Raw genomic sequence first — 23381 nt, forward strand, 5'->3', positions numbered from 1 at the left:
GGGGGTGGGTGCTAGACAGATGTATAATTTCATTTTGGGTGGTTTTTTTTTTTTTTTTTTTTTTTGTCTTTTTGTCTTTTTGTCTTTTTTTGTGACTGGCAACGGATCGCAACCCTCAGTGTTGCGCCCGTACCGGACCAGGACCGGCTACGGGATCGCAACCCTCGGTGTTGCCCCCGCTCCTCGCTCAGCCAGTGAGCGGCCGGTCTGTATGTGGGATCCGAACCCTCGGCGGGAGCGCCGCCGTGCTTCCCAAGCGGCGCACTGTAGCAGTGTGCCACCCGGCCGGCCCCTTGGGTGGTATCTTTACCACAAGAATTTTAGTATATTTTTAAAATAAGTCCTTCTATACATCCAGTCACTTTTCCTTATAATCCAAGAGAAAGAAGCATTCATTTTCCTATTATGAGTTAATTCTTGCATCAAGACCTTTGAATCATTTCCCAACATCATCTTCCTGTATACTGTAATGTACAGTACTCAAGATATTTTACCTTTAAAAAAATCCTCTTCTGTAATCCTCCTGTTCACTTACTGCCTTATGTTTCCCTGCTCTTTCAAAGCTAAACTCCTTTAAAGGATAATAAAAAGCACAATTATGAATTTGAATTGCAGTTTAATACCTTTCAAGTTATATAACTTTGGGCAAGTTTCCTAAACTGAGCTTCAGTTTCTTCAGTTAAAAAAATGGAAATAATGTTATCATCTTTCTAGAGTTATTATAAGTATTGAGTACCTTATGTTATAAGTGTAAAGAGTCTTACTTTGTACCTGGCACAAAAAGAGTACAGTCATGAAATTAAATCCAGGCTTTACTTAATAGATTTATAGTCATTGGCAAATCACTTAACTTCTCTGAACTTCACTAGTCTTATATTTAAAATATAAAAACAATGCTTACCTTGCAGGATTTTTGTGAAGATCAAATGAAGTCATGATGAATATGTCTAATATTGGTAGCTGCTGCTCTTATTTCTAAAATTAATAATTATTTTCCTAGCCAATTTTCTTTTGGCTGCTGGTCCCACTAATTTAAATTGATTGCCCACAGGGAACTAATAATATATTGTACAATGACTGTGTCTTATGGCTTATAAATAAACATTCAATTAAAATGTATTTTAGCATCTACTCAGTTTAAAGAAAAAATAAACAAATGGCTAGAAGTTTTCATTCTATTAGCTTATCAATGTGTAAACAGAAAACGAAGACTCAAGAGCTTGTGGTTTTCAAAAAACTCACAAAGTATCCATCTTTGTTGAAGAAAATTTTGAAAATCAGTGGAGTGTTCATTATCTTCATAGAAAAAGGTAGATAATTCACAAAAGGTATGAAACACAAATGTGAAATAGGAAATTTACTTTTATCCTAGATATTGGGATTATTTTTAATTATCAAGATATAATTTTACTTCAAAAAATATCTTGATATATTTCAGACTCGGGTGAGTCTTAAGACTTTTGAAGTACTTAGAGTTACTTTCTTTTATGGTTGGGTGTAGAGAGAAGTGAAGCTTGGAGACTGTCTCCATTCAGTGATCATCTCCTTTAATACTGATGGTAGATCATTATCAACATTTGTTACCAAACAGTGATGACATTATGCTTGATTCTCAGATTGTGCATGTGAAGCAGGTATTTTGTTTTGTATTTCATAGAGCCATGGATGAGGTTTGGTATTTAATACCAGATCTTGATTGATTTTTTTAAATGCTAATTGAGGGACAAGTATAATAACCAATACAAAATACAGATAATATAAAAGTTTCTTATATTTAGCATTTGTAATAATATTACAGGAAATCAAGTACTGATATAATTGCATTTGGCTGCCATTTGCTTCCAGCTTTTATACCAATACTTTCCTTCAACATTTTGTTGTCTCTTAACCTTAGCAATTACTGGCAGATTGCCCTACTCATGTGGCATGTCTGTATTGATAAAGGCAGATATATTCAAAGTTTGCTAAAGTTGTCTTAAACAAATATTTAATGCTTTAAATTTATTGAGGGCTGTATGCTAAGAGCTGTGGGGAGGATACAAAGATAAAGCAGTATCCAGAGGTTAAGGGCCACAAATAACTATAATGCATGCAACAAAGAGTTTGGGGGATTTACAGAAAGCAAAGATCTCATCAGGTTAAAGGGAATAGCAAAGACTTCATGATCTAAGTGCCACTTATTATTAACCTTAAAAGATCAGTGAGATTTCAAAGGCAGAGCTGTGTTATATAGTATACCCCAACTTAGTCATCCACCCTGGGCTTACGTATGCCTTAACTGCAAGGAGAACCTGGAAAGTGTAGCATGTCACTATTTGACTTATTAAAAAAGTGGGTAGGACAAGGGGGACATTCTTCCCAGTGACAAGAAGTGCTGTTATTCATATGAAAAGCAGCACATTTTTGCTGCTTCCTTTTTAAAATAGTAGAAAGGCCTTATAGTAAAAATTTATGTTTGTAATTTTTTATTAGATAAAATTTTTACCCATGCATTTTTTTATTCTTTTGAATTAAGCACTATGGTAATTGTTGATGTGTAAGACATCGTTTCTGTCTTCAAGGAGAGAAAGAGGAGGGAAATTTAAATTTATAGATGACCAACGATATGCATATGTTGTGTGTCACATATGTTTCACTTAATCTTTAGAGCATTTTTATAGCATAGGTATTATTATTTATAATTTTTTAGAGCTAAAAAGCTGAGATATTGAGAGGTTACATGCTCAGGGTTACCCAGGTAGTAACTAAAAGCTTGTCTAGGAATATAGTTCCAAAACCATGTTTTTCCACTGAAGCACCTTTTCTATATTCACCATCTATTTATGGGCAACTTTTGAGGGGAATAGTTGAATATAGGTTCTTGTAGATTACACTTTCATACAGAAGAAAAGTGATAGGTTCTAACTAATCCAACATATTTATAATCCTTCTTTTCCTGTAATCTATTCTCCATATAGTAGCTCGTGACCTTACTGAAAATAAAAATATGATCCCCTGCTTAAAACTCTCCAGTGATTTCCAACCGCACTTAGAATACAGTCCTAACTCTTCATCATGGTCTGTGTCAGCACTGTGCTGGAGCCAGATCATGCCAGCTTGTGAGAGCCAATTGGTAAATTTTCAGGAATTTTGTGAACCAGTTGTTAAACATAGCCATTGTTAAAAATTAAATGATATAAACTTACAGTTAAATAACTTCTGTTAAACATGAAGAGTAATAATATTCAAAACTGCATAGTTTCTATTTCACCACTTTCTACTGTTATTCATGTTCTTGAGACTGCTGACATTTTCTGTCTTACGTGCGTGTGTGATAGAAATAGTGTAATGGGGTGCTGCTACACCACTGCTGTACATTACTTCCCAAGTCCAGTCCATTCTATTTTCTAGTATTCTCTGAGTTATGGATAGTGGCCAAACATAACCAATGCAGGGCCCCATTACCCAACTTGTTATTGGAATTATTACTATTCTGTTTATTTGCACTGGCAGTGCTAATAATTTATTATCGTCAGTAAGTTTTTCTGACATCATCTGTAAGTAAATATTGTTTAAAATTTCCAAAATATCTTTTCATATCATACATTTTATATTATACAGTACTACAAATCTAGGCTCAGCCTTTACTCCTTGATATTGTCACTGCACTGAGCTATAATACCTTCCTTAATTATGAATTGTCTTATCCTTCAAAAGGAAAATACTATTACAACTCAGTATGTGAATGTCCTTTTTTCTTTGCAGTGTAAATGCCAATCAGCATTTGCTTTTCAGTCATATTTTATTCATTTGTAGCTACTTGTTTTTATTTTTAAAATCTTTGTTATTTTTGCTAAATTTTGTATGCTTTCCCTGATTGCTGCTGCTGATAATGAATTCATTAATTGAAGAAAGAGAAATACCAGGAAAGCTTAAGTAGACATGCTAAATAGATTCCATTAATCTTCAAACCATGAAGAGAAGCCTGCTAAAGGATTAAACTTATTCCCATTAATTTCTCACGCATTTTGTTAGCAGTCTTTTTTTGTCTTCACAAGGGATCATTTTAGTGAGTTTTATGATAAGATAATATCTGAGATCCCATAACATCTTAGATCCTATAACATCTTATATCTGATGTTAATTTTCACAGATAGCATTGATTCTACCCCAGCTGGACTGGTATTTTGTGGGTTTAGTGTACTCTTTTCATGTGGCACATAAACTAACTAAAAATTAAAAACCTGGCTATATTGCCAAAGTTAAACATAAAGGGAACTAACATCTAGACTACCTCTCTTCCCCAAATATAGATGTATTTGAAAAAAAATAAAGATATGGGCTGGAATTGTCAGTTAATATTCTCAAGTTTTTATTTTTTAGGGATCAAGTTTAAACATTTAAATGATTTTACTTTTGAAGAACATTTATTAAATATATTGTTTTCTTTGTATGAGGAAGAAAGAGGTAGAGGGGGGGAGAGATACGGTATTTAAGTTCCATATCTTAAAATAAGCAGAAATTTGTGTTCATTTGTCATTACCCTATTATTATCCCGAATAATTCACCTTGATCTGGCCCATTCCTTTACTTACATTCTAGCTGTAGTAATGTCACCTTCTCATCCACATACCCAGCTTCCCCTTCCCAGGACTTCTGTGGCCTTACCAAACTCTACCTGTTAACTCATCCTTTGGGAAGGTGGTATATCTTTATCTCTGTATCCCCAGAGCCTAGCACAGTGCCAGTATCTCATCTGTTCGGTTATTGTATGTATGAATGCTAAAAGGTACTTAAGCCTTTTATTTGCTTTAATGGTTTTACCAAGTAAAAAAGCCTTATCCCCTTTATAGTCAACTAATTATTATTCACTTAGAAAGTTAAGTGAATTAGTTTCTCTAGGGCTGTCTATAGTTATCTTACATGCAGCTTTTCTGTATAGTCATTTGAGTAGAGATCTGAGAGGAAGATGAAGAGGCTTAGAACTTGGTAGTAAGAGAAGTATTATAGGCCATATACTGTATGTGCAACTTAGTGTCCATTGAGGCATCAATGACAGAATTGCTTAAGGAGTAGAGAATATAGTGTACTTGTATTCTCAGTAACTGAATAGATGCTGGAAATTGTTTGCTGACTTGAATAGCTAAAGTCAAAGGCCAACAATTTCGAAAAGGCCTCTAACAACTACAGATAAAAAAGGAATAAGCAAATATTTGGAGAACCAAAATGACAACAGCGAAGTGTACTTATGTAACTTCAGAAGATTTTATTTAACTAATTTAGGTATTTCATTGGTTTATAAGTAGAGAATAGAAGAGGCTGATTTGTATAGAAACTTAAATAAACCATTACATTTCTAAGTGGGTAAATAGAATTCTACTTGATTCAGTTATTCAGGCATGAAGTTAGTTTGACAAAGGTGTGAAATACCATAATCAGCCAAGTTCAGATTTTCAAGGAAGTGACATTTAAAGTAGATGTGTACATGATAGTTACCTCCTAGAACACTAAGTACAACTGCCTTTTCTGTCTGCTTGGTGTAATTTCTAGAATATTAGATATGTCCCAGTCCATATTCTTCCACCTTATTGATACCACAGTTTAGAGATTTGTTCCTTTGATTTGAGTCTTTATTTTCTGTTCAGATAAAAATACCTCAGAGGAGTAAGTACAACTGCCTTTTCTGACTGCTTGGTGTAATTTCTAGAATATTAGATATGTCCCAGTCCATATTCTTCCACCTTATTGATACCATAATTTAGAGATTTGTTCCTTTGATTTGAGTCTTTATTTTCTGTTCAGATAAAAATACCTCAGAGAGAGCTAAAATGTTAGGTTTTATTGGTTACTTAGACCTTAATGACAGAAGCTCATAAGATCCTTTCCCGAAAGCTGTTTTTTATAGAAAGAAAAATAGCAACATCAAGAAGACTCTGGGAGGACAGTATCACACTATCTATCAAAATTAAAAATGCATTTTTCCTTTGACCTAGCAATCCCTCTTTTGGGATTGTGCTCTACCCTTACTTCACCCCTGTGTATGTAATAAATGATGCATATACAAGGTTATTTATTGCAGCTATTGCTGACAAAAATTAGGAACATCTGAAATATCCATTGATAGGAAACTGGTTAAATGAACTGTGGTACATCCACATAATGTAATACTGTCTAGCTGTTTTAAAGAAATAAAGAGGCAACTCTATATACTGAGATAGAAATATTAACTTTATTGTTAAGGGGTAAAAAAGCAAGATTCATAACAATATATATGGAATGTTATCTTTTGTGTAGGAAAGGGCAGAATAAAATAAAAAATGTTATTTTATTTGCATAAAGAAACACTGGCAGGATTCAGGAGAAATTATTATCAAGAGTAGTTAGGAGGTTATGCAAAAGAGATGAGGGGGACAGGTACTAGGGACTAGTGTGGATAAGATAGGGAAGAGTGAGACTTTTGCCTCTATATTCTTTTACATTGTTTTGATTTTTTAATCGCATGATTGTATTACCTGTTTTTTTTTTAAGATGGCTTAGGAATGAATGACAGCATGATTAAAATGAACAAAAAAGGGCAATTCGTCTCAAGTGAGAAGGGCTAGAAGCTTTGAACATCAATTTTACCTATGTCACTGTGCAGAAGGCTGGCTTTAAAGGACTTCATTTACAGCAGGCTTTCAGCCATTTATGCAGAAGACTAATAACATGAAGGAACTTTTCTCACGTTCTGGCCAAATGCCATTCAGTCATGTTCTATATGTGTGTACTTTCCTGTAGATGCCAGAGGAGCAAGCATTCTGTGTTTTGGTGAAAATCATGTACGACTATGGTTTGCAAGACCTCTACAAAAACAACTTTGAAGATCTTCATTGCAAATTCTACCAGTTGGAGAGACTAATGCAGGTAAATAAAAATTAGGAACGTTTATCATTCAGAGATTTAAGTTATTTTTAAAAAGGCTAATAGAATTGATGAGCATTAATGAGTTATAAAAGTTTAATGGAGTACTACAGAAAATGTAAATCAATTTGGTTTCTGACCAATATCTACACTGGTCTTAATAACATAATATATTTATTTAGCCATTTGAATATTTTAAAAATAATCTCCATTTTAAATACTAAACTGTAATACATGTTGAAGTGAGGATATAGTGTTAAGTCAATGAGAGATTGCCAAGCATTATTTGTAGAAGAATGAAGATATTTACAGAATAAAAATTGAAATACCTAAAAGCTTTTTCCATACTAATTAGCACCACTAGCATATTTGAGTCCACACAGAACACTTGAAAAAGACAGAAAGATATTGATAAAAGAATAAAAAACACTTAAAATATCATAATGGACATATTTACAATTTTTCCTATATCATTTTCTAACCCCAATGTTGTTGTGCTTCATAAAATGTATTTGCAATTGTATATGTGTGAGAAACATACATTCTTTTGTATATTTCAAATATTACATAATAAAAAAGACTGTGAGCAAAGACAAAATTATTGACTAGGGCTGACAAAAGAAATTATTGAGTACCTTTGATGTTTCACCTGAAGTTGGAAATCTTAGATTTATAATGTCCTATTCAGCATATTTACGTGACTTTCTCTAAAAAGGGGTGTTAGCAATGAAATACTATTCAGCCATAAAGAAGAATGAAATTCTGCCATTTGCAGAAACATGGATGAGCCTGGAGAAAATGATGCTAAGTAAAACATCCAGGTGCAGAAAGAGAAATACTTCATGTCCTCACTCATAAGTGGGAGCTGAATTCATAAATAAACGAGAAAGAGAGAGAAAGAAAGAAACAACAATCACAATAATATGTTGAACTTTTAGAAGGAAAGAACAGAACTGTGGTTACTAGAGGAGGAGAGAGGGAGAGAGGGAGGGGGGTTAATGAGAAATTGGTTAACAGACACAAAGAATGATTACGTCTTGTAATGATGAATAAGGTAACTATCCTGATTTGACCATCACACATTGTACACAACTACTGATAATCAATTTTGTACCTCACAAGTATGAATAATCAATTATCCTTCAATAAAAAAATAAAATAAAATAAAAAAGGAGTGTTGGGAACCCAAGAAAAATGTGAAGGAAATAAATGGATGGGTTTATTCCATGTTGGGGAAGAGTAAAATGGTTGGGGAAGATGGTTAGTGGGGTGTGGGAGTAGACAATGTTGGTAGAAGCTTATTGGCATGACACATCAGGAGAGCCATAGGTGTCTAACGAGAGAAGTGAAGCTAGTAGGACACTGAAAGACTAGAGGACTGGGAGAGTAGAAGACTGAGAGTTTACAGTAAGGTTAAGGAGCGACTCTATTGGGAGAAGGGAATGTAGGACAGTAGAAGACCTTAAAGGTGAAGAAGAAATAAAAGGAGGGAGGGTTGTAAAATGAGCCATAAGCACAATGAAAATGGACATTGAGGGGAAAAAAGACTGTAGAAAGGACAATTTGGTAACTATGGAAAAGCAATAGGCTCCTTTTTAAAGATTTGATTCTACAAGTAAATATTTGGGATTACTCACTTTTTACCCTCCATTTACAAAAGTTCATATTTTTTCAAAGACAAGTATTCCTAAGGGCTTTAAGAATCAAGTAAATGTTCCTGATAAATGAAAAGCCAGCTCGTGAAGGAACTCAACCACATTTTTCTATGAAGCACTTTTTTTAATGTTAACTGGATGATTGGACAAACCATTTAAAGTACCTGATGGGCACATTTGGGTGTTTTTCAAAGAGGCATCTTGTACAAGAAATGGTTTATTTTTTATTTTATTTTATTTTTGGTTTTGTTTTGTGGTCTGTTTATGAAAAGAAAACAAGGGGCTTAAAAAGCATTTGCTTGTTTAACTTGGGGGAAAAAATAAAGCTAGCATAAAGGCATTTTTAGGAGATACTCAATGTCATAATGATACCCTTGCATAATTTCTTTATTTTGCCATTTTAATATGTTAAAGATAGGTGATTTTTTTTCTTTATAAGGTAGGTTTTTAAATATTTGGTTATGCTTTGGGATTTTTCAAGTACTCAAAAAATATACTGAAATGATATCATAGACCCCCACATGATGTCGATATTAGTCTCCAAAAAGAAGGTACATTTCTTTTTTAGCTCGTTTAGAGTTGAACCCTGAATGGAGATGCTATTAACTTGACCCTGGAATCAAGATATTCATTAGACTGCAGGTATTCTATCAGAGTGAATATTTCCCAAGAAAGAAGAACAGTCAAGTGAGCTAGAGATAATATTCGTTATTTGTTTATAAAAATTCTGTCTTTATTTTCCTCTATTACCTGCCATATCTCATCTCCTGTCATCACTTCTGTGTAGTTACATAAAATGCAACCAATGCTAGAATAAAGTTTAAGTGATCACAGAAAACTTGTTATAAATTGCAGTTGTGGCAGGAAGTTAAGATTCTTCTGTGCTCCTCCCCCTAAATTTTCCACTTTGACTTTTAGGAACAGCTACCGGACCTGCACAGCCATTTTTGTGATCTGAACCTGGAAGCTCATATGTATGCATCCCAGTGGTTTCTTACTCTGTTTACTGCCAAGTTCCCACTCTGCATGGTGTTCCACATCATTGACTTACTGCTTTGTGAGGTAGAGTGACTCCCATGTTTCATACCTAAACCAAAATAGAAAATAGTTTCTGCTTAAATGGTTACAGTTTTATTTTCTTTTTTCCTATGACCTTAAGCCATGAATACTCACTGACCAAAAAGTTCTATTTGAATTATTAGTAAAAACTATTTTAATTGTAATTGTGTTATTTGTGAGGAGTAAAAGTATTAAGATATATGAAATCCCTATCAAGTAAAATGAGGCAGTTAAGTTTGTGTAATTAAATTTATAATAAGCCTATATAGGTGTTTTCAATATTAATGGAATTACACTTCAAGAGTAAATATAAATGAGATTTTTACAGTAACTAATTCAATTCATAAGATATCTCTCTGAATATGATGTTTGAGGCTCCCACCAGACAATGAGAAAACTGATAAACTAAAAGCTTTTATGTTGTATAATTATATTTTTAGACAGTAGAATATTTAAGAAATTACTTTGCAAAATTCCTTAGGTGTTTATATGAGGGTACCTCAAAAAGTTCATGGAAAAATGGAATTAAAAGATAATACGAATCTTACCATGAATTTTTTGAAGATCCCTTGCATTTGTTTATTTTGTTGCTTTTAGTTCCTTGGGTGCCTGTATTTACTTACTTTACTCTTTTAAAGAAATAAGTAACATTACACATACATACATCTTATATTGGCCATTAAAATGTGTGACAGTCTTAGCAGTGATAGGAAAGTTGCTGGATGAGAAGAATGTAATGTTTTTTCTATTTTTTTGGTGGCTGGCTGGTACGGGGAACCAAATCCTCAACCTTGGTGTTACAAGGCTACAGTCTAACCCATTGAGTTAACTGTCTAGCCCAGAAGTATGTTTTTTTTAATGGAAGTAGAAATGTGTATTAAAATATAGTTGTCTTAAAAAGCTGAAGTAATCAGAAATATAAGCTTATGAACATGATTATAAACTTAATATAATCTAGAGTGTTTTGTATTACTATACTTTTTTTTAGGTATGGATTCTTCTTTCTTAAAAGAAAACTAACCATTTTAATCAACCTAGGAATTAGAAGTTTAAGTGTTAAAAAAAAAAAAAGATTTAAAGATAAAGTGTAATAGCTAAATAAAACATAACTTATTTCTGAAACTACAACAACAATAGGATTTTATATGCAAGCATAGCTGGGCTTTTGCTCTTCAAAGGCTCTATTTAGTGTTTTGCAAAAAAAAAAGATTTAAAGATAAAGTGTAATAGCTAAATAAAACATAACTTATTTCTGAAACTACAACAACAATAAGGATTTTATATGCAAGCATAGCTGGGCTTTTGCTCTTCAAAGGCTCTATTTAGTGTTTTGCATAGTACCTGAATGTCGCAGAGCATTTTGTAAGCGTTTGGTATTTTTAATCATTTATAGCATACTTCGATGAAGAAGGATTAGGTGACTTGCTAGGCTCACAGAATAGGTTCCCAAATCCTGAACATATTATAGCTAGAGAGTCTGATTGATAACATATTAATTCTCCTATTTGTTTTATTTACAAAATAATTTATAAAATGTCTTGGTAAACTTAACCTGAAGGAAGAATACAGAATTAGGAGCTACAACCTTATTCAGAGTCAACATGATGTGATCACGATATACACAAAACATATTTAGGCATTTGTACTAAAAGTTCTACTTCTCCTGATTGTCCAAATCGGTAGAGTTCTGACTCCCCTATTTTAGTGCAATACTCTTTGAAAGTTAAAACCAAATTCACATCTTTGAGTTCTATAGTCTTAAAACAGGCTAATACTAAAAGTTAGTTTTGATACATACCGTTTGATAGGTTCTATATATTACATACTGAGCTGAGTTTAATATTTCATGGTATTTCATAAAAATAGGAAAGTGGGGGTATAACATTTTAATGGTTTTTGCATTATATATAGTATGAGCTTACAAATGTTTATTATCATCCCTTCACATTTTTTTGCTGAAAGAGATTATCCAATTTCATTCTAGATTGGTTCTATAGCGTTCATTATAGAAAAGGGAATAAAATTACTGTGCTTAATTTTACCAGCTAAGTGGGATTTCTCGATCACTTTTGGTAGAGTAGTAATGCTATCCTTTAGTTGCAGTGGAATGGTGACTTATCATCCCTTCACATTTTTTTGCTGAAAGAGATTATCCAATTTCATTCTAGATTGGTTCTATAGTGTTCATTATAGAAAAGGGAATAAAATTACTGTGCTTAATTTTACCAGCTAAGTGGGATTTCTCGATCACTTTTGGTAGAGTAGTAATGCTATCCTTTAGTTGCAGTGGAATGGTGACTTTCTAAAGTTGTCTCTGCCTGAATGGTGGCCCACCTGGCATCAGAGCATTGTCCACGGGTCTTCTGGAACCAAAGATTAACAGTTTCTCATGAAATTTTATCTTGAAGATATTTGAATGTCCTTTAGTTGCAGTGGAATGGTGACTTTCTAAAGTTGTCTCTGCCTGAATGGTGGCCCACCTGGCATCAGAGCATTGTCCATGGGTCTTCTGGAACCAAAGATTAACAGTTTCTCATGAAATTTTATCTTGAAGATATTTGAATTTCTAATGTCATTTGCTGAGAAAATAAGCAACATTTATGGTACAAAAAAAGGAAATTTATAATCCTTCCCATCACTTGTCAACTGTGATTCATAATCAGAGTGTTATAAAGATTGTAATGTTTGTTAAAATTAGTAAGAGCATCATAGATGTTACTTTCCCTCCCCTTAAACCTGTACTCTGTAGCTGTTTAAGGAAGTCACATAGCTTTCCAAAACAGGGAGTAGGTTGTAATCACAGCATCATTATATCCAGGGAAATAAATTATAACATTCCTTAACAAAGTAAAGGAGCTTTTCAAAATAAACTTTTATTGGGGACAATATTGTAGCATGCTTCAGGATATTCGTTCTTTCCATTAACTCATCTTTGTCAAGGATTATTTTACAAAGGAAATTTTTAAATAAACTTTCACTTCCTGCCTGTCTGTGTTTTCTCTTTGCCCCTTTCCTTCTTGTGGTTAATATAATATTTATATCACAAGCCATTCTGTCATATGTGATGAAATATTCTAGGAGAAGAAATAGTAACATAGTCTTAAATAGATCATCCATGGGTGTTTGTTTTTGTCATAGTTTCTCTTTTTAAGAAAACAATTCCAATCCTGATGGTTATGAATTAAAGTTTAGTTACAAATGGAAGGTTAGGAAATTCTCAGAATGGAAAAGTGTTAATTTTTCAAAGTTCATCATTCTGACAAAAAAATGTATTGGTCTGCAACATATTTTACTCAAAGATCCTTTTGCAAAGTGAAAAAGAAATTGAGTTTGAGACTTTACTCTTAGAAGGCATATTATCATGTCATGCTTTCTTAAGCTACATGCTTTTAAGGATTTCTTCATTTTTCTGAGGTAAAGAATATGAGGTTAATTTAGCAGAAAAGAGAAGAATTTTATAGACTTTGGCAATGCAGCCTGAGTCAAAAGCTCCTAGTTATTAACAGTTTTATTTAAAATGTTTACTTAAACTTGAATATATGATGAACTGAGTTAACTCCCTTGTTTAATTGAAGATGGAGGGCTACAGGATGTGAAACTAGAGTTTAAAAATGCATTTTCTTGTATTAAGATGAGTAAAACTCTCTGTAGATTGTCTTTGATCCAATAATTAAAATTAAAATCATTTTTTAAAAAAACCTATGTTTTATTGTCTGCCAACAATAAAACATTGCAGTTTTTAAAGTAACTTTTTATTGAAATATAACAAAATAAGAGAAAATGTGCAAAAATTAATGTAAAACTTGATTTTTTTTTCACGAAATGAGCATTCTAGGTAACCAACACCCAGATTAAAAAAGCAGAACATTATCTGCATTTCTGAAACTCTACTCCCCTTCACTACCCCTTTTTAGTAATTGCCCTTCTGAGGAGTAATTACTATCCTGACTTTTAATACCATAGATAAGTTTTGCTTTTCCATATCGTACAGTGTGAACTCTTTTTTCTAACTTTTTTCATTCATCGTTTTGTTTGTGAGACTCATCCATATTGTTGAACCTAGGCATGGTTTGTTTGTTCCACCGAGTGAATATTCTACAGTTTATCCTTTCTTCCATTCTATCATTGATGGGCATTTGAATTGTTTCCAGCCTAAGGCTATTATGGATAGTGCTGCTGTGAACATTCTTGAACTTGTCTTTTGGTTAACATACGTGTACACTTCTGTTGGGTACACATCTAAAAATGGAATTGCCGAGTCAGGGTGTGCATATATTCAGCTTTAGCAGATATTGCCAAACAGCTTTTCAAAGTAATATGAGCATTATCTTTTAACTTGTTTTTATTGAGTACAGACCTTCCTGTGATCAAGGGCAGGTTTTTGTTTTGTTTTGTTTTTAGATAGCAGATGTGGGTCAGATTATGGTTTATGAATACACAACAATATGAAATTCATTTGGTGATTTGAAGTGATTCACTTGATCTCCGAAGTTGTATGCAGATGGGAACTAAGAGCTGAATCACTGTGTGCTTCATGAGAAAAATTATCGTAATGGGGAAAATCTAGCAAAGTAGTCAGTTTTAGAAGAAGCAACATGGAGACAAAATAACATTGGAGTTAGGATATTGGACATTTTAGTAAACCTCCCTGGATCAACTTGTTGAAGTTACTTGACCTATATAAGTCTGTTTCTTTATTTGTAAAGTGAGGCTAACAATACCTACCTCCCAGATTTAGTGTAAAGATTAAATGAGATTATGATGTAAAGTACTTAGCACTGTTTCTGCTACATAGTAAATATTCAATTAATAATAATACTACCCTGCATTATGCTCCATCCATGATATAGCCCTTTTTGTTGCTTCTCAGTTTCTCCAATTAACTAACTTTCTACTCACCTTTTTCCCTCCCTAGTTGAGATGCTTCTTTGCTAAAAGCAAAATTTTAGTCAGTGACCTTCATTCTATTTCCTTTTCCAGTGGTGATTCAAGTAGTTCTCCAAAAGTGGTTTTTTTTTCTTTCCCTCCATCTTCTTTCAGAAGACACAAGGAAACCCCCAGTATTTCTCTTATTCTTGATGAGATAACTGACGGTGTTTGAAGTCGACTCTTCCCGGATAGTTCAATTTTTAGAATACCAAATACATTTGGCTTTCTATAGTAACTTGGTATTTCTTGAAATTTAAAGAAATCATTGACCCTTCAAATTAGAGTATATCTTCTGCTTCTCCTTTCTTCTTAGGATGAATTAAAAAATGACAGTACTACTTTATCTGATTAAATACCACCAGGTATAATCCCTCTTTCAAGGCAGCTTTCTGAATTTGTTATATGAGAATAGATTCATTATATAATATTCTTCCTCTTCTCCCCCATTCTTCCTCCCCCTAAAAAAAAACCTCATCAGGATGGGCTCATATAAGGAAGATTAAGACCTCTGACATAAGTATAAATGTTTCTTACAACTCTTAGGAGTAGTAATTGACCACAAGAATAGAGAAAAAATGCTTTGACTAACCAATAAAAAACTATATAGGCTACTTTATAGTTTTACTTCTCAACAGAAATTTTCAGGACCAGAAAAACTCTCTAGAATCTAATCTCTGTACCCTAGCTCTTTCTAACCTACTTTATGTTTCTCACATTATTTAACTTACAACTCTTCCTTGTACTTCAGTTAATTTTGGCATTACAGAGGGAAGCAGAAATATCAAGTTAAAATGGCAGAACCATTGTCTGTGCTTCTTGTGACTTTTAGAAGAACATTTATTCATTTATTCAACAAACATTTATTAAACCAAGTAAATTTAACCTAAATAAATTTAACTAGATGCCTGGCACCATTCCGGTTTAAGGATACAATAGTAAAGAAAAAGCAGATAAAACTCTTTCCGTCATAAAATTTTTGTCCTTATAGAAGAGACAGACAATAAACAAATGATTAATTAGAATATATAATATATCAGAGGTAAAAAGTGCTGTGGAGAAAAATAAAGGAAGGAACAGAAACACAGCTGATCTTAATAGGGCCTTTTTTTTTTTGTCTTTTTTCCGGGTCCGGCAACGGATCGCAACCCTCAGTGTTGCCCCCGTACCGGACCGGGACCGGCAACGGGACTGCAAGCCTCGGCGTTGCTCCCGCGCCTCGCTCAGCCAGCGAGTGGGAGCCGGTATGCATGTGGGATCCGAACCCTTGGACGGGAGCGCCGCCGCGCTTCCCAAGCGGCGCACTATCCAGTGCGCCACCGGGCCGGTTAATAGGGCCTTTTTTTTTTTTGTCTTTTTTCCGGGTCCGGCAACGGATCGCAACCCTCAGTGTTGCCCCCGTACCGGACCGGGACCGGCAACGGGACTGCAAGCCTCGGCGTTGCTCCCGCGCCTCGCTCAGCCAGCGAGTGGGAGCCGGTATGCATGTGGGATCCGAACCCTTGGACGGGAGCGCCGCCGCGCTTCCCAAGCGGCGCACTATCCAGTGCGCCACCGGGCCGGTTAATAGGGCCTTTTGACCATTGTAATGACTTTAGGTTTTACTGGACTGAGATGGGAAACCACCAGAGGGTTTTGATTATAGAAGTGACATACACTGATATACATTTATCCTGGTCACTCAGGTTGCACTGTTGAAAAAAGATTGTGGGGGGTTTAAGGAGAGAAGTGAGACCTGTTTGGAGGCAATTGTAGTAATCCGAATGGGAGATCATGGTTGTTTGGATCAAGGTAGTGACAGTGGAGGTGGTGGGAAGTGGCTGAAGTGTAGACAGGTTTCAGTGGTAGAGGCAACAGGATGTGCTGATGGATCAGCTAGGGTAAGTTTTATTGATTACATGTTCTTATTTCATGTGGTGATGAGAGAGAAAGGTGTGAATGGTTTTGCAGTTTCTGTGCTTCTAGGGAATGTTATTCTTACGTGCTTTATTCCTACGATGCTTAGGTTGCCATTTCTGTGCAAAGTTAATTCTAGAAGCAGGTTTGGATACTCTTGGGAACATTTAAGGTCAATATTGGTATCTTTAAATAAAAAATATAGAGAGTGGAATAATTATAAAAGATGAAAAACGTGAAAGTAAGCATGTCAAACCTAGTACTTTTAAATAAAGTTGTATGGTTATTGCTAAAAATAGGAGTGATATTTTGCCTCAACAAAATCAGACCTATATTATGTTGAAGACTCACAAAGACTTTATGTACCTGGGACCTGTTCAGTAACCCACAGTATTTAGTTGTTGAATGTTTAGTTTTCATGATCAGAACCAGGATCACTGACTTCAAGTTATAGGGTGACAGATTTTTTTTCCTAGTAAAAATCTTCTAGTTCCTAATGAATTAGAATAACTAAAATTACTTTATTATAAATACTATAATTTTTTTTTTGTTGCAGAAAAACTCAGAGCAGATAACTGTGAATACAGTGTATGGATTGACTAAAATAACTAAACATTATTTATTATTTATTTAACCCCCCACAATCTTTTTTCAACAGTGCAACCTGAGCGATCAGAATAAAAAGTGTATCAGTGCATATCACTCCTATACTGAAAATCCTCCAGTGGTTTTCTATCTCAGTAAAACCTAAACTAAAACATTTTTTAAAATTTATGATTAAATATTTAAAACATACAAAAAAGCATTGAGACATACTTTGAACTCCAGTATATCTATCTCTCTGGTTAAGAAATAAAATAATACCAGTGAGATTAGAAGCTATATACAACTTTTAAAAGTTTGCAGAAAAATAGAATTAAAAGATAATATGAATCTTTCCGTGAAATTTTTGAAGTACCTGCGTATGTACCTCTCTTCCTGACCACACCCACCTTGGCCTCCTTTAGAACAACCATTATACAGAATTCAGTGTTTGTCATTCCCATGTGTGTCTTTATTTTTACTACATGTGTACATATCTCTGGGAGATTTATAATTGGACATATTTGAAAAATATTATTGTACTCACTAGTTTGTCAATTTTACCTCCAAAATAGGTCTTGAATCTTTGTTCTTTAAGTCGGCATCATATCCTGTTCTGTAACCTCCTAACTGGTCTCCCCACTTATTTTACTTTCTCTTTGATCCCGTTATTCTCCATAACTTCCAGAGAGAATTTTATAAAGCACATATCAGATCATGTCACTCCCCTGCTGGAAATCCTTCAGTGGTTTCCCACTAAATAAAACTCACATAGTTTCACTCAGCCTATACTCTTGCTCTTCCTTCCTGCCTAGTGGCATCCTAGGCCATCTTCCTCTTACTGTACTTCAACACTGGCCTTCTTTTAGTTTCTGGAACACTTAGATTTTTTCAGGTTAAAAACCTTTATACATTCTTTCCCTTCTGCCTAAAATGTATTCTTCATTTTTTACCTGGCTAACTCCTTCTAGTCTAAGGTTAAATGTTACCTCCTCTGAGAAGGTTTTCCTGATCACTCATTCTTAAGTCAGTCCATCCTTTTGCTTTCTCTGATATTACCCTCTGGTTGGTGGTTGTTTATATATTTACTTTGTATTACTTTCCACATGTCTGTTTCCCCTACTAGATTACAAATTTCTGAAAGGAAGAGCCATGTCATTTTTGTGAACTATTGAATCTAACTTGACAGACACGAAATATCTGTTGAAGGAAAATAGGAATGAAGAATTAACAGAGAAAATTATTTTTATTATCTTCATTTAAATTCTATACACTGAAAAATAACTTTGTTCCTGAGTTTTAAGAGGAAAAAAATTAGTTAATGTCTTTAGGAATTCCTTCCATTTTAGGTACAATGTTTTAAGAAATGGAAACCCAGACATGGTAGCTCAGGTACAGTAGGGCAAGTTGAGCAAGTAGACCTCAGGAAGGACAGACACCAAAGTAGCTCCAGGCACTCATCTGTATTACTTATTCTGTGTTGCTCTCTATGAATCAGATATTCTCCCTTCTTTCCTGAGCTGCTACTTTGGAGCTTTGTTTTGTACAGGGCCTAAAATATTTCAGAAAGGTTTGTATGACCTTTAACTCTAATACCAATAGTTCTTGGTAATTTCCCTGTGTGTCCTTTAGATAAAATTCCTGAGGGAGAACCTGATTGGCACTGTGCATATTTTAAAATAAGTCCACATAGTCATAGGTCACAGATATGGGTCACCTTAGCCCAGTTGTCCATCTTTTGTCCAGTATGCCATGGCAGGGGATAGGATTGGGGTGAGTCAGATAACCTACAGCCCACTCAACAGGAACTGTACATGGAGGCAGATTTCCTGAGAAAGGCCATTGGTGGATCTGGCACAACAAAACATTTCTAGTGTGCATATAGCTCATAGACTAAAATTCTTAGTGTTGACTGCATTAAAATAAGCATTTGATAAATATACTATTTATTTATTTTTTAGTCTATTCAATTTATTGAATCTTCTATTTATACTCACATTTTGTGAACAAAGAAAGAATTTCCTTGAAGAAAAGTGCATTGAATAGATCTTTCAATTCACATTAACACCTTTTGCTTAAAACTTCAACTACAGTTCCAGTTATAATTCCAAAACAGCTATAATGCCTGTATTCTTAGTGCTAATTCTTAAACCTCATCCTATATTTTAAAATAACTTTTTTCCCCTCTTTGAGGAAAATAACCAAACCAAGATAACCCAAATACAGTAAAAAATATAGTTTAGGATCTTGGGTTCTAGGCAGTTCAAGAACTCTGCCAAAAGATTACCTTCACCACCAGAATACAGTGGCAAAACAACCTATGAATCGGGATAATCCAGCTGCCAAGAGTTCGCAAGTCCTCCCCTCATTGTAGAAGCAGGCTGTGCAGGGTGGTCCTGCAGCTGTCCCTAGCCAGCTGCGGTGCAGCCACACAGCAGGAGTGCACTGCTCAGCCTGGGTGGAGAGGAGGAGGCTGGAGGCAGTCAGGCAAGCAGGCCTCAGAGCAGATGTGGAAAGAGTGGCTGTGAGGCTGCACTCTGGGTACCCTTTGTACCTGAGGAGGTGACACAGCGGCCACATCTGTGATGACCCCAGGTCTCTGCACTCTATTCTGACTGGCTGAACAGCACCGAGCTAGGCCCACATCCTTCCCGGCCTTTGCATCTTGACCTGGGCTGAGGCCATGAGGGTCATTCATTCTGGCCATTGCTCACATGGGTCTTTTCTGGTTAACAGTTGCCTTCCACTTACGAGCTAGGCCCACATCCTTCCCGGCCTTTGCATCTTGACCTGGGCTGAGGCCATGAGAGTCATTCATTCTGGCCATTGCTCACATGGGTCTTTTCTGGTTAACAGTTGCCTTCCACTTACCAAGACCCCAGCTTCCACTTACAGTTGCTCAGGTTCCAGCAGGCAAGCCCCCATGCTCACCACCACCACCCAGAGAGTAATATTTGTTAAATAAAACTCTAATGCATCTCAAAAACAAGCTGTATATTATCCAACTGTAGATATTTAATTAGAGCAGCTCAGTTTTAATATAGGGTATAATCTTTAAAATTATAATTTTGTCCTCAGGGTTGAAGTGGAAGTTGTATTCCAAATCATTTTCATGGTATACTTTTTGCAGGTAGGGTTTTGAGTAATTGCAGCATGCAACTTTGACCTATATAAATTATTTTAATGATTATCTGCCAAAAAAAAAAAAAAGTCCAGAAAATGGGGAGTATTTAAATGCATTCCCAATTTCTGGAAATTGGATTGTAAAAGAATGTTTTGACTCATACTTCTTGAAAAACCTCCATTGCAATTATTAGTAACAGCATTCCTCCAATTTAAATTATTTATGTTGCAATTGAGAAGGAACTCTATCATATAGTATCAGCTGGAAGTAGATTGGAAAAGACTTGTATTGGAGAGTAGTTACTTGCCTTTACCATCCTGTTTTGTACATAACCAATTTTAGCTGATAAACTTTCAGGCTTCCCTTTTTAAATCTCAGAGATTTGAGAACAGGATACTGGCAGGCTTTATTGGAGAGTATTTCTAGGCCACACACTGTGCTAAAAACTTTACATACCTTGTCCCATTTGTTCTTACCTCCTCCAAACAGTCTGCTGCCCTTCATGTCCCTTATATAATTGGCCAATTTAGAAATGGGGTTTTGTTTTTTTAAATTCACATGGGCAGATACTCTGATTATTCTTGTCCTTCATCTCCTCAGCAAATTGTCTTTATAAAGAAGTCCTCATTATTCCCTCTCATTTTAAGGTTGAAGTCCTATCAATTCTTAACATCAGTTTGGGTCTCTCAGTCTGTAACTCTGTTGATTTCATATCCTAGGTGCTCCTTCTATAGTCTAGCAGGATTTCACCATGTGAAATTGCTTCTCCTGATGCTGCTGGTATTCTCCATCTGCCCTTTTCAGGTACTTTATCATCAGAATCCATTGTTTGGCATTTTTAGCCGAACAGTGGTTTGACCTTTTTATCATTTATCCAGGACCTCTTAATTATATCTGGACATATAGTATTCAGCTCCCAGTTCTAGAATTGCTGATTGCATTGGATAAAAGAGGCATAATAGGACCTTCTGGTCTACTACTTTTCGTGTCGTCTCACCAGGGCTTTCAGAAACTCTTATTTTTTAGAAGTCCACTTGACATTTTGCCTCTTGTCCATGTCCTAGTAACATAGTCCATTTTGCCTTCTTTTCTGAGGTATAATGCCAGAAAATTTTTCATAATTGAATAGAACAATTTCCTGCTGGTCCACTGGCTCATTGACCTATTGGATTGCTGCATGGGCCACATCTTAGTCAGTAGCTGTTTCTTACTTAAGGCATTTAGTTGATTCTTACTTAAGGCACTTAAGGCATCTGGTAGTTTGCTTCTTACTTAAGGCATGGTCTAGTTGTTCTCCTAATATCCCAATGAAGTAGGTACATACTACTTCAGACTCATTCTCTTGGTGATGCTAATTCACAGATAGGTAAGATTTCATTTTGTTCATAAAAATTCTTTTTTGGCAGCTGGCTGGTACAGGATCTGAACCCATGACTTTAGTGTTATAAGTCTGTACTCTAACTAACTGAACTAACTGGCCAGCCCCATAAAAATTATTAATACAGAGAAAAATTAGTGCATTCTTAGTGTTCAGAATCTCTCTTACCCTGGAAATCTATTTAAAAGATTATTTATCAATATCAGTATTAACATATGACCCTTTGTAAAAGGATGAAAGACATTCAATAGTACTGATAAAACCTCTAGTTTAAGTACCTTTTTTCCATTAAATAGAATCAAAGCACATTTTATATAATAATTAATAAGCTTTCAACTTAAAAAATAAACAGCTTAAAACAAGTGAATATGGGTTGAAGATAACAGTGCTGAACATATTTGGATAGTATGAGTCAGCCTTGAAACACTAAATTTTCAGGCTTCTGAAAAACAGGTCACCTTTAGAAGGCAGATATTACTTTGCCTATTCACCTATCTAGATTTATGATCTAATTCTTGTCCCAGATCTTACATTTTTTCAAAAATCAGTATAGTTGCTTTCTGTTTATGTCAGGTAGTGAATCACATGGACATTTTACAAATATTCCTTGTTCTCTGAGAATCTCCTTCATATGAAAAGCGCGATGATACAGTCCAATGTTGAAAAGAAAAAGAAGTCTCGGTGTTAGTTGATCAGTTATATCATTGAGTCTTGAAGGATATACAGAGTGATCCTTTTCTCCAAGCTCAAGTACCTGTTGTAGTCTACACAGAACTCATCTTTGGTGGGGAATCAGGTAGAGTGGGGTTCCTCTATGTGCTTCGACCTGTCCCCCTTACTCCTCAAGGGTAACACCTGAGTCTTTTCAGCCAACCTTCTCTTGGTATCTTAGGGAGCCTCTCTCTGAAGCTTTCTGTTTCTTTACTTATCCCTCTTGATTCTCCATCTTTTGTCTTCTGCTTTTATTCCTTTGCTCTGAGATCTTCCTTCTTCTTAGATTTTTAGCCTGGGCTTCATTTATTCAGTTTTACCCAATTTTACCCTGAAGAATATTTCATATCCAATCAAGTTGGAGAGTGGAAGAAAACCACTTGCACTGGCCCTCAGGATATACTACATGTGGGGATACTTCAAAAAGTTCATGGAAAGATTTATGTTATCTTTTAATTATATTTTTCTACAAACTTTTTGAAGTACCCTTGCATAATTCAAAAAGACATTTCCTCCTACCAGGATGATTACCTGTTGGCATAACTTTGTTCCTAAAAATCTCTACCTCATTTCTGTGCTTAGAATTGTGTTACAAATAATCCTCTTCTGTTGTCCTAGGTCAGTAAGTGCCCAGTCCCAAAAGGAAAAGAGGGGATGTACTATGCCCCAAGAATGGGATGACAGAGGAGGAAAAATCCTGTCCTGGCTCATCTGATGTCTCAATTGGATTTTACTTAGCTCTTAATGTTTAACAAACTCATCTATTTTTGAAGCCCTTGGTATTATTTGTCATCATGTAGAGTGATGATAAAGCATTCCTCTCACTGTATCAAGAGTGTAAGGATGGTAGAGACCCAAAGCAGCCTGTATGAAACCCTCTGTGGGAGGCAGGGAGGGATGGGAGAAAAAGCCATGGAGAAACTTCAGCCTTAGCTAGAATGGGGGGCTGAAGTAAGTACCCGTGTTCCCTCAGATGGGGGACCAGCTCCTTCCCCAGTAATTAAAGATAAATTTAGTTTTTGTTTGAAATTTACAGGTAAACCTCAAATTACATTTTACCTACCATATTAGTTATCTTCAGCTTTCAAATCTTTGCTAGACTTGATATCAAACAGTATTTTGAACCCAGTGGGATTTCACCCCCTTTCCCTGAACTTTCAAGTCATAGAAC

At 35.1% G+C, this 23381-nt stretch overlaps 1 protein-coding gene across 1 annotated transcript in view; it reads left to right on the forward strand.

Moving 5' to 3' along the window:
• The window catches only part of RABGAP1L (RAB GTPase activating protein 1-like), a 474386-nt gene that overhangs the window by 231461 nt on the left and 219544 nt on the right, over nucleotides 1-23381 (forward strand). The window contains exons 3-4 of the mRNA XM_008591134.1: nucleotides 6757-6882; nucleotides 9453-9596. Of these exons, the coding sequence (XP_008589356.1) occupies nucleotides 6757-6882; nucleotides 9453-9596 (270 nt within the window). The remainder of the gene's footprint in view (nucleotides 1-6756; nucleotides 6883-9452; nucleotides 9597-23381) is intronic.

This window comes from Galeopterus variegatus, unplaced genomic scaffold, assembly GCF_000696425.1.
Source record: "Galeopterus variegatus unplaced genomic scaffold, G_variegatus-3.0.2 Scaffold145, whole genome shotgun sequence".
Lineage (NCBI taxonomy): Eukaryota > Metazoa > Chordata > Mammalia > Dermoptera > Cynocephalidae > Galeopterus > Galeopterus variegatus.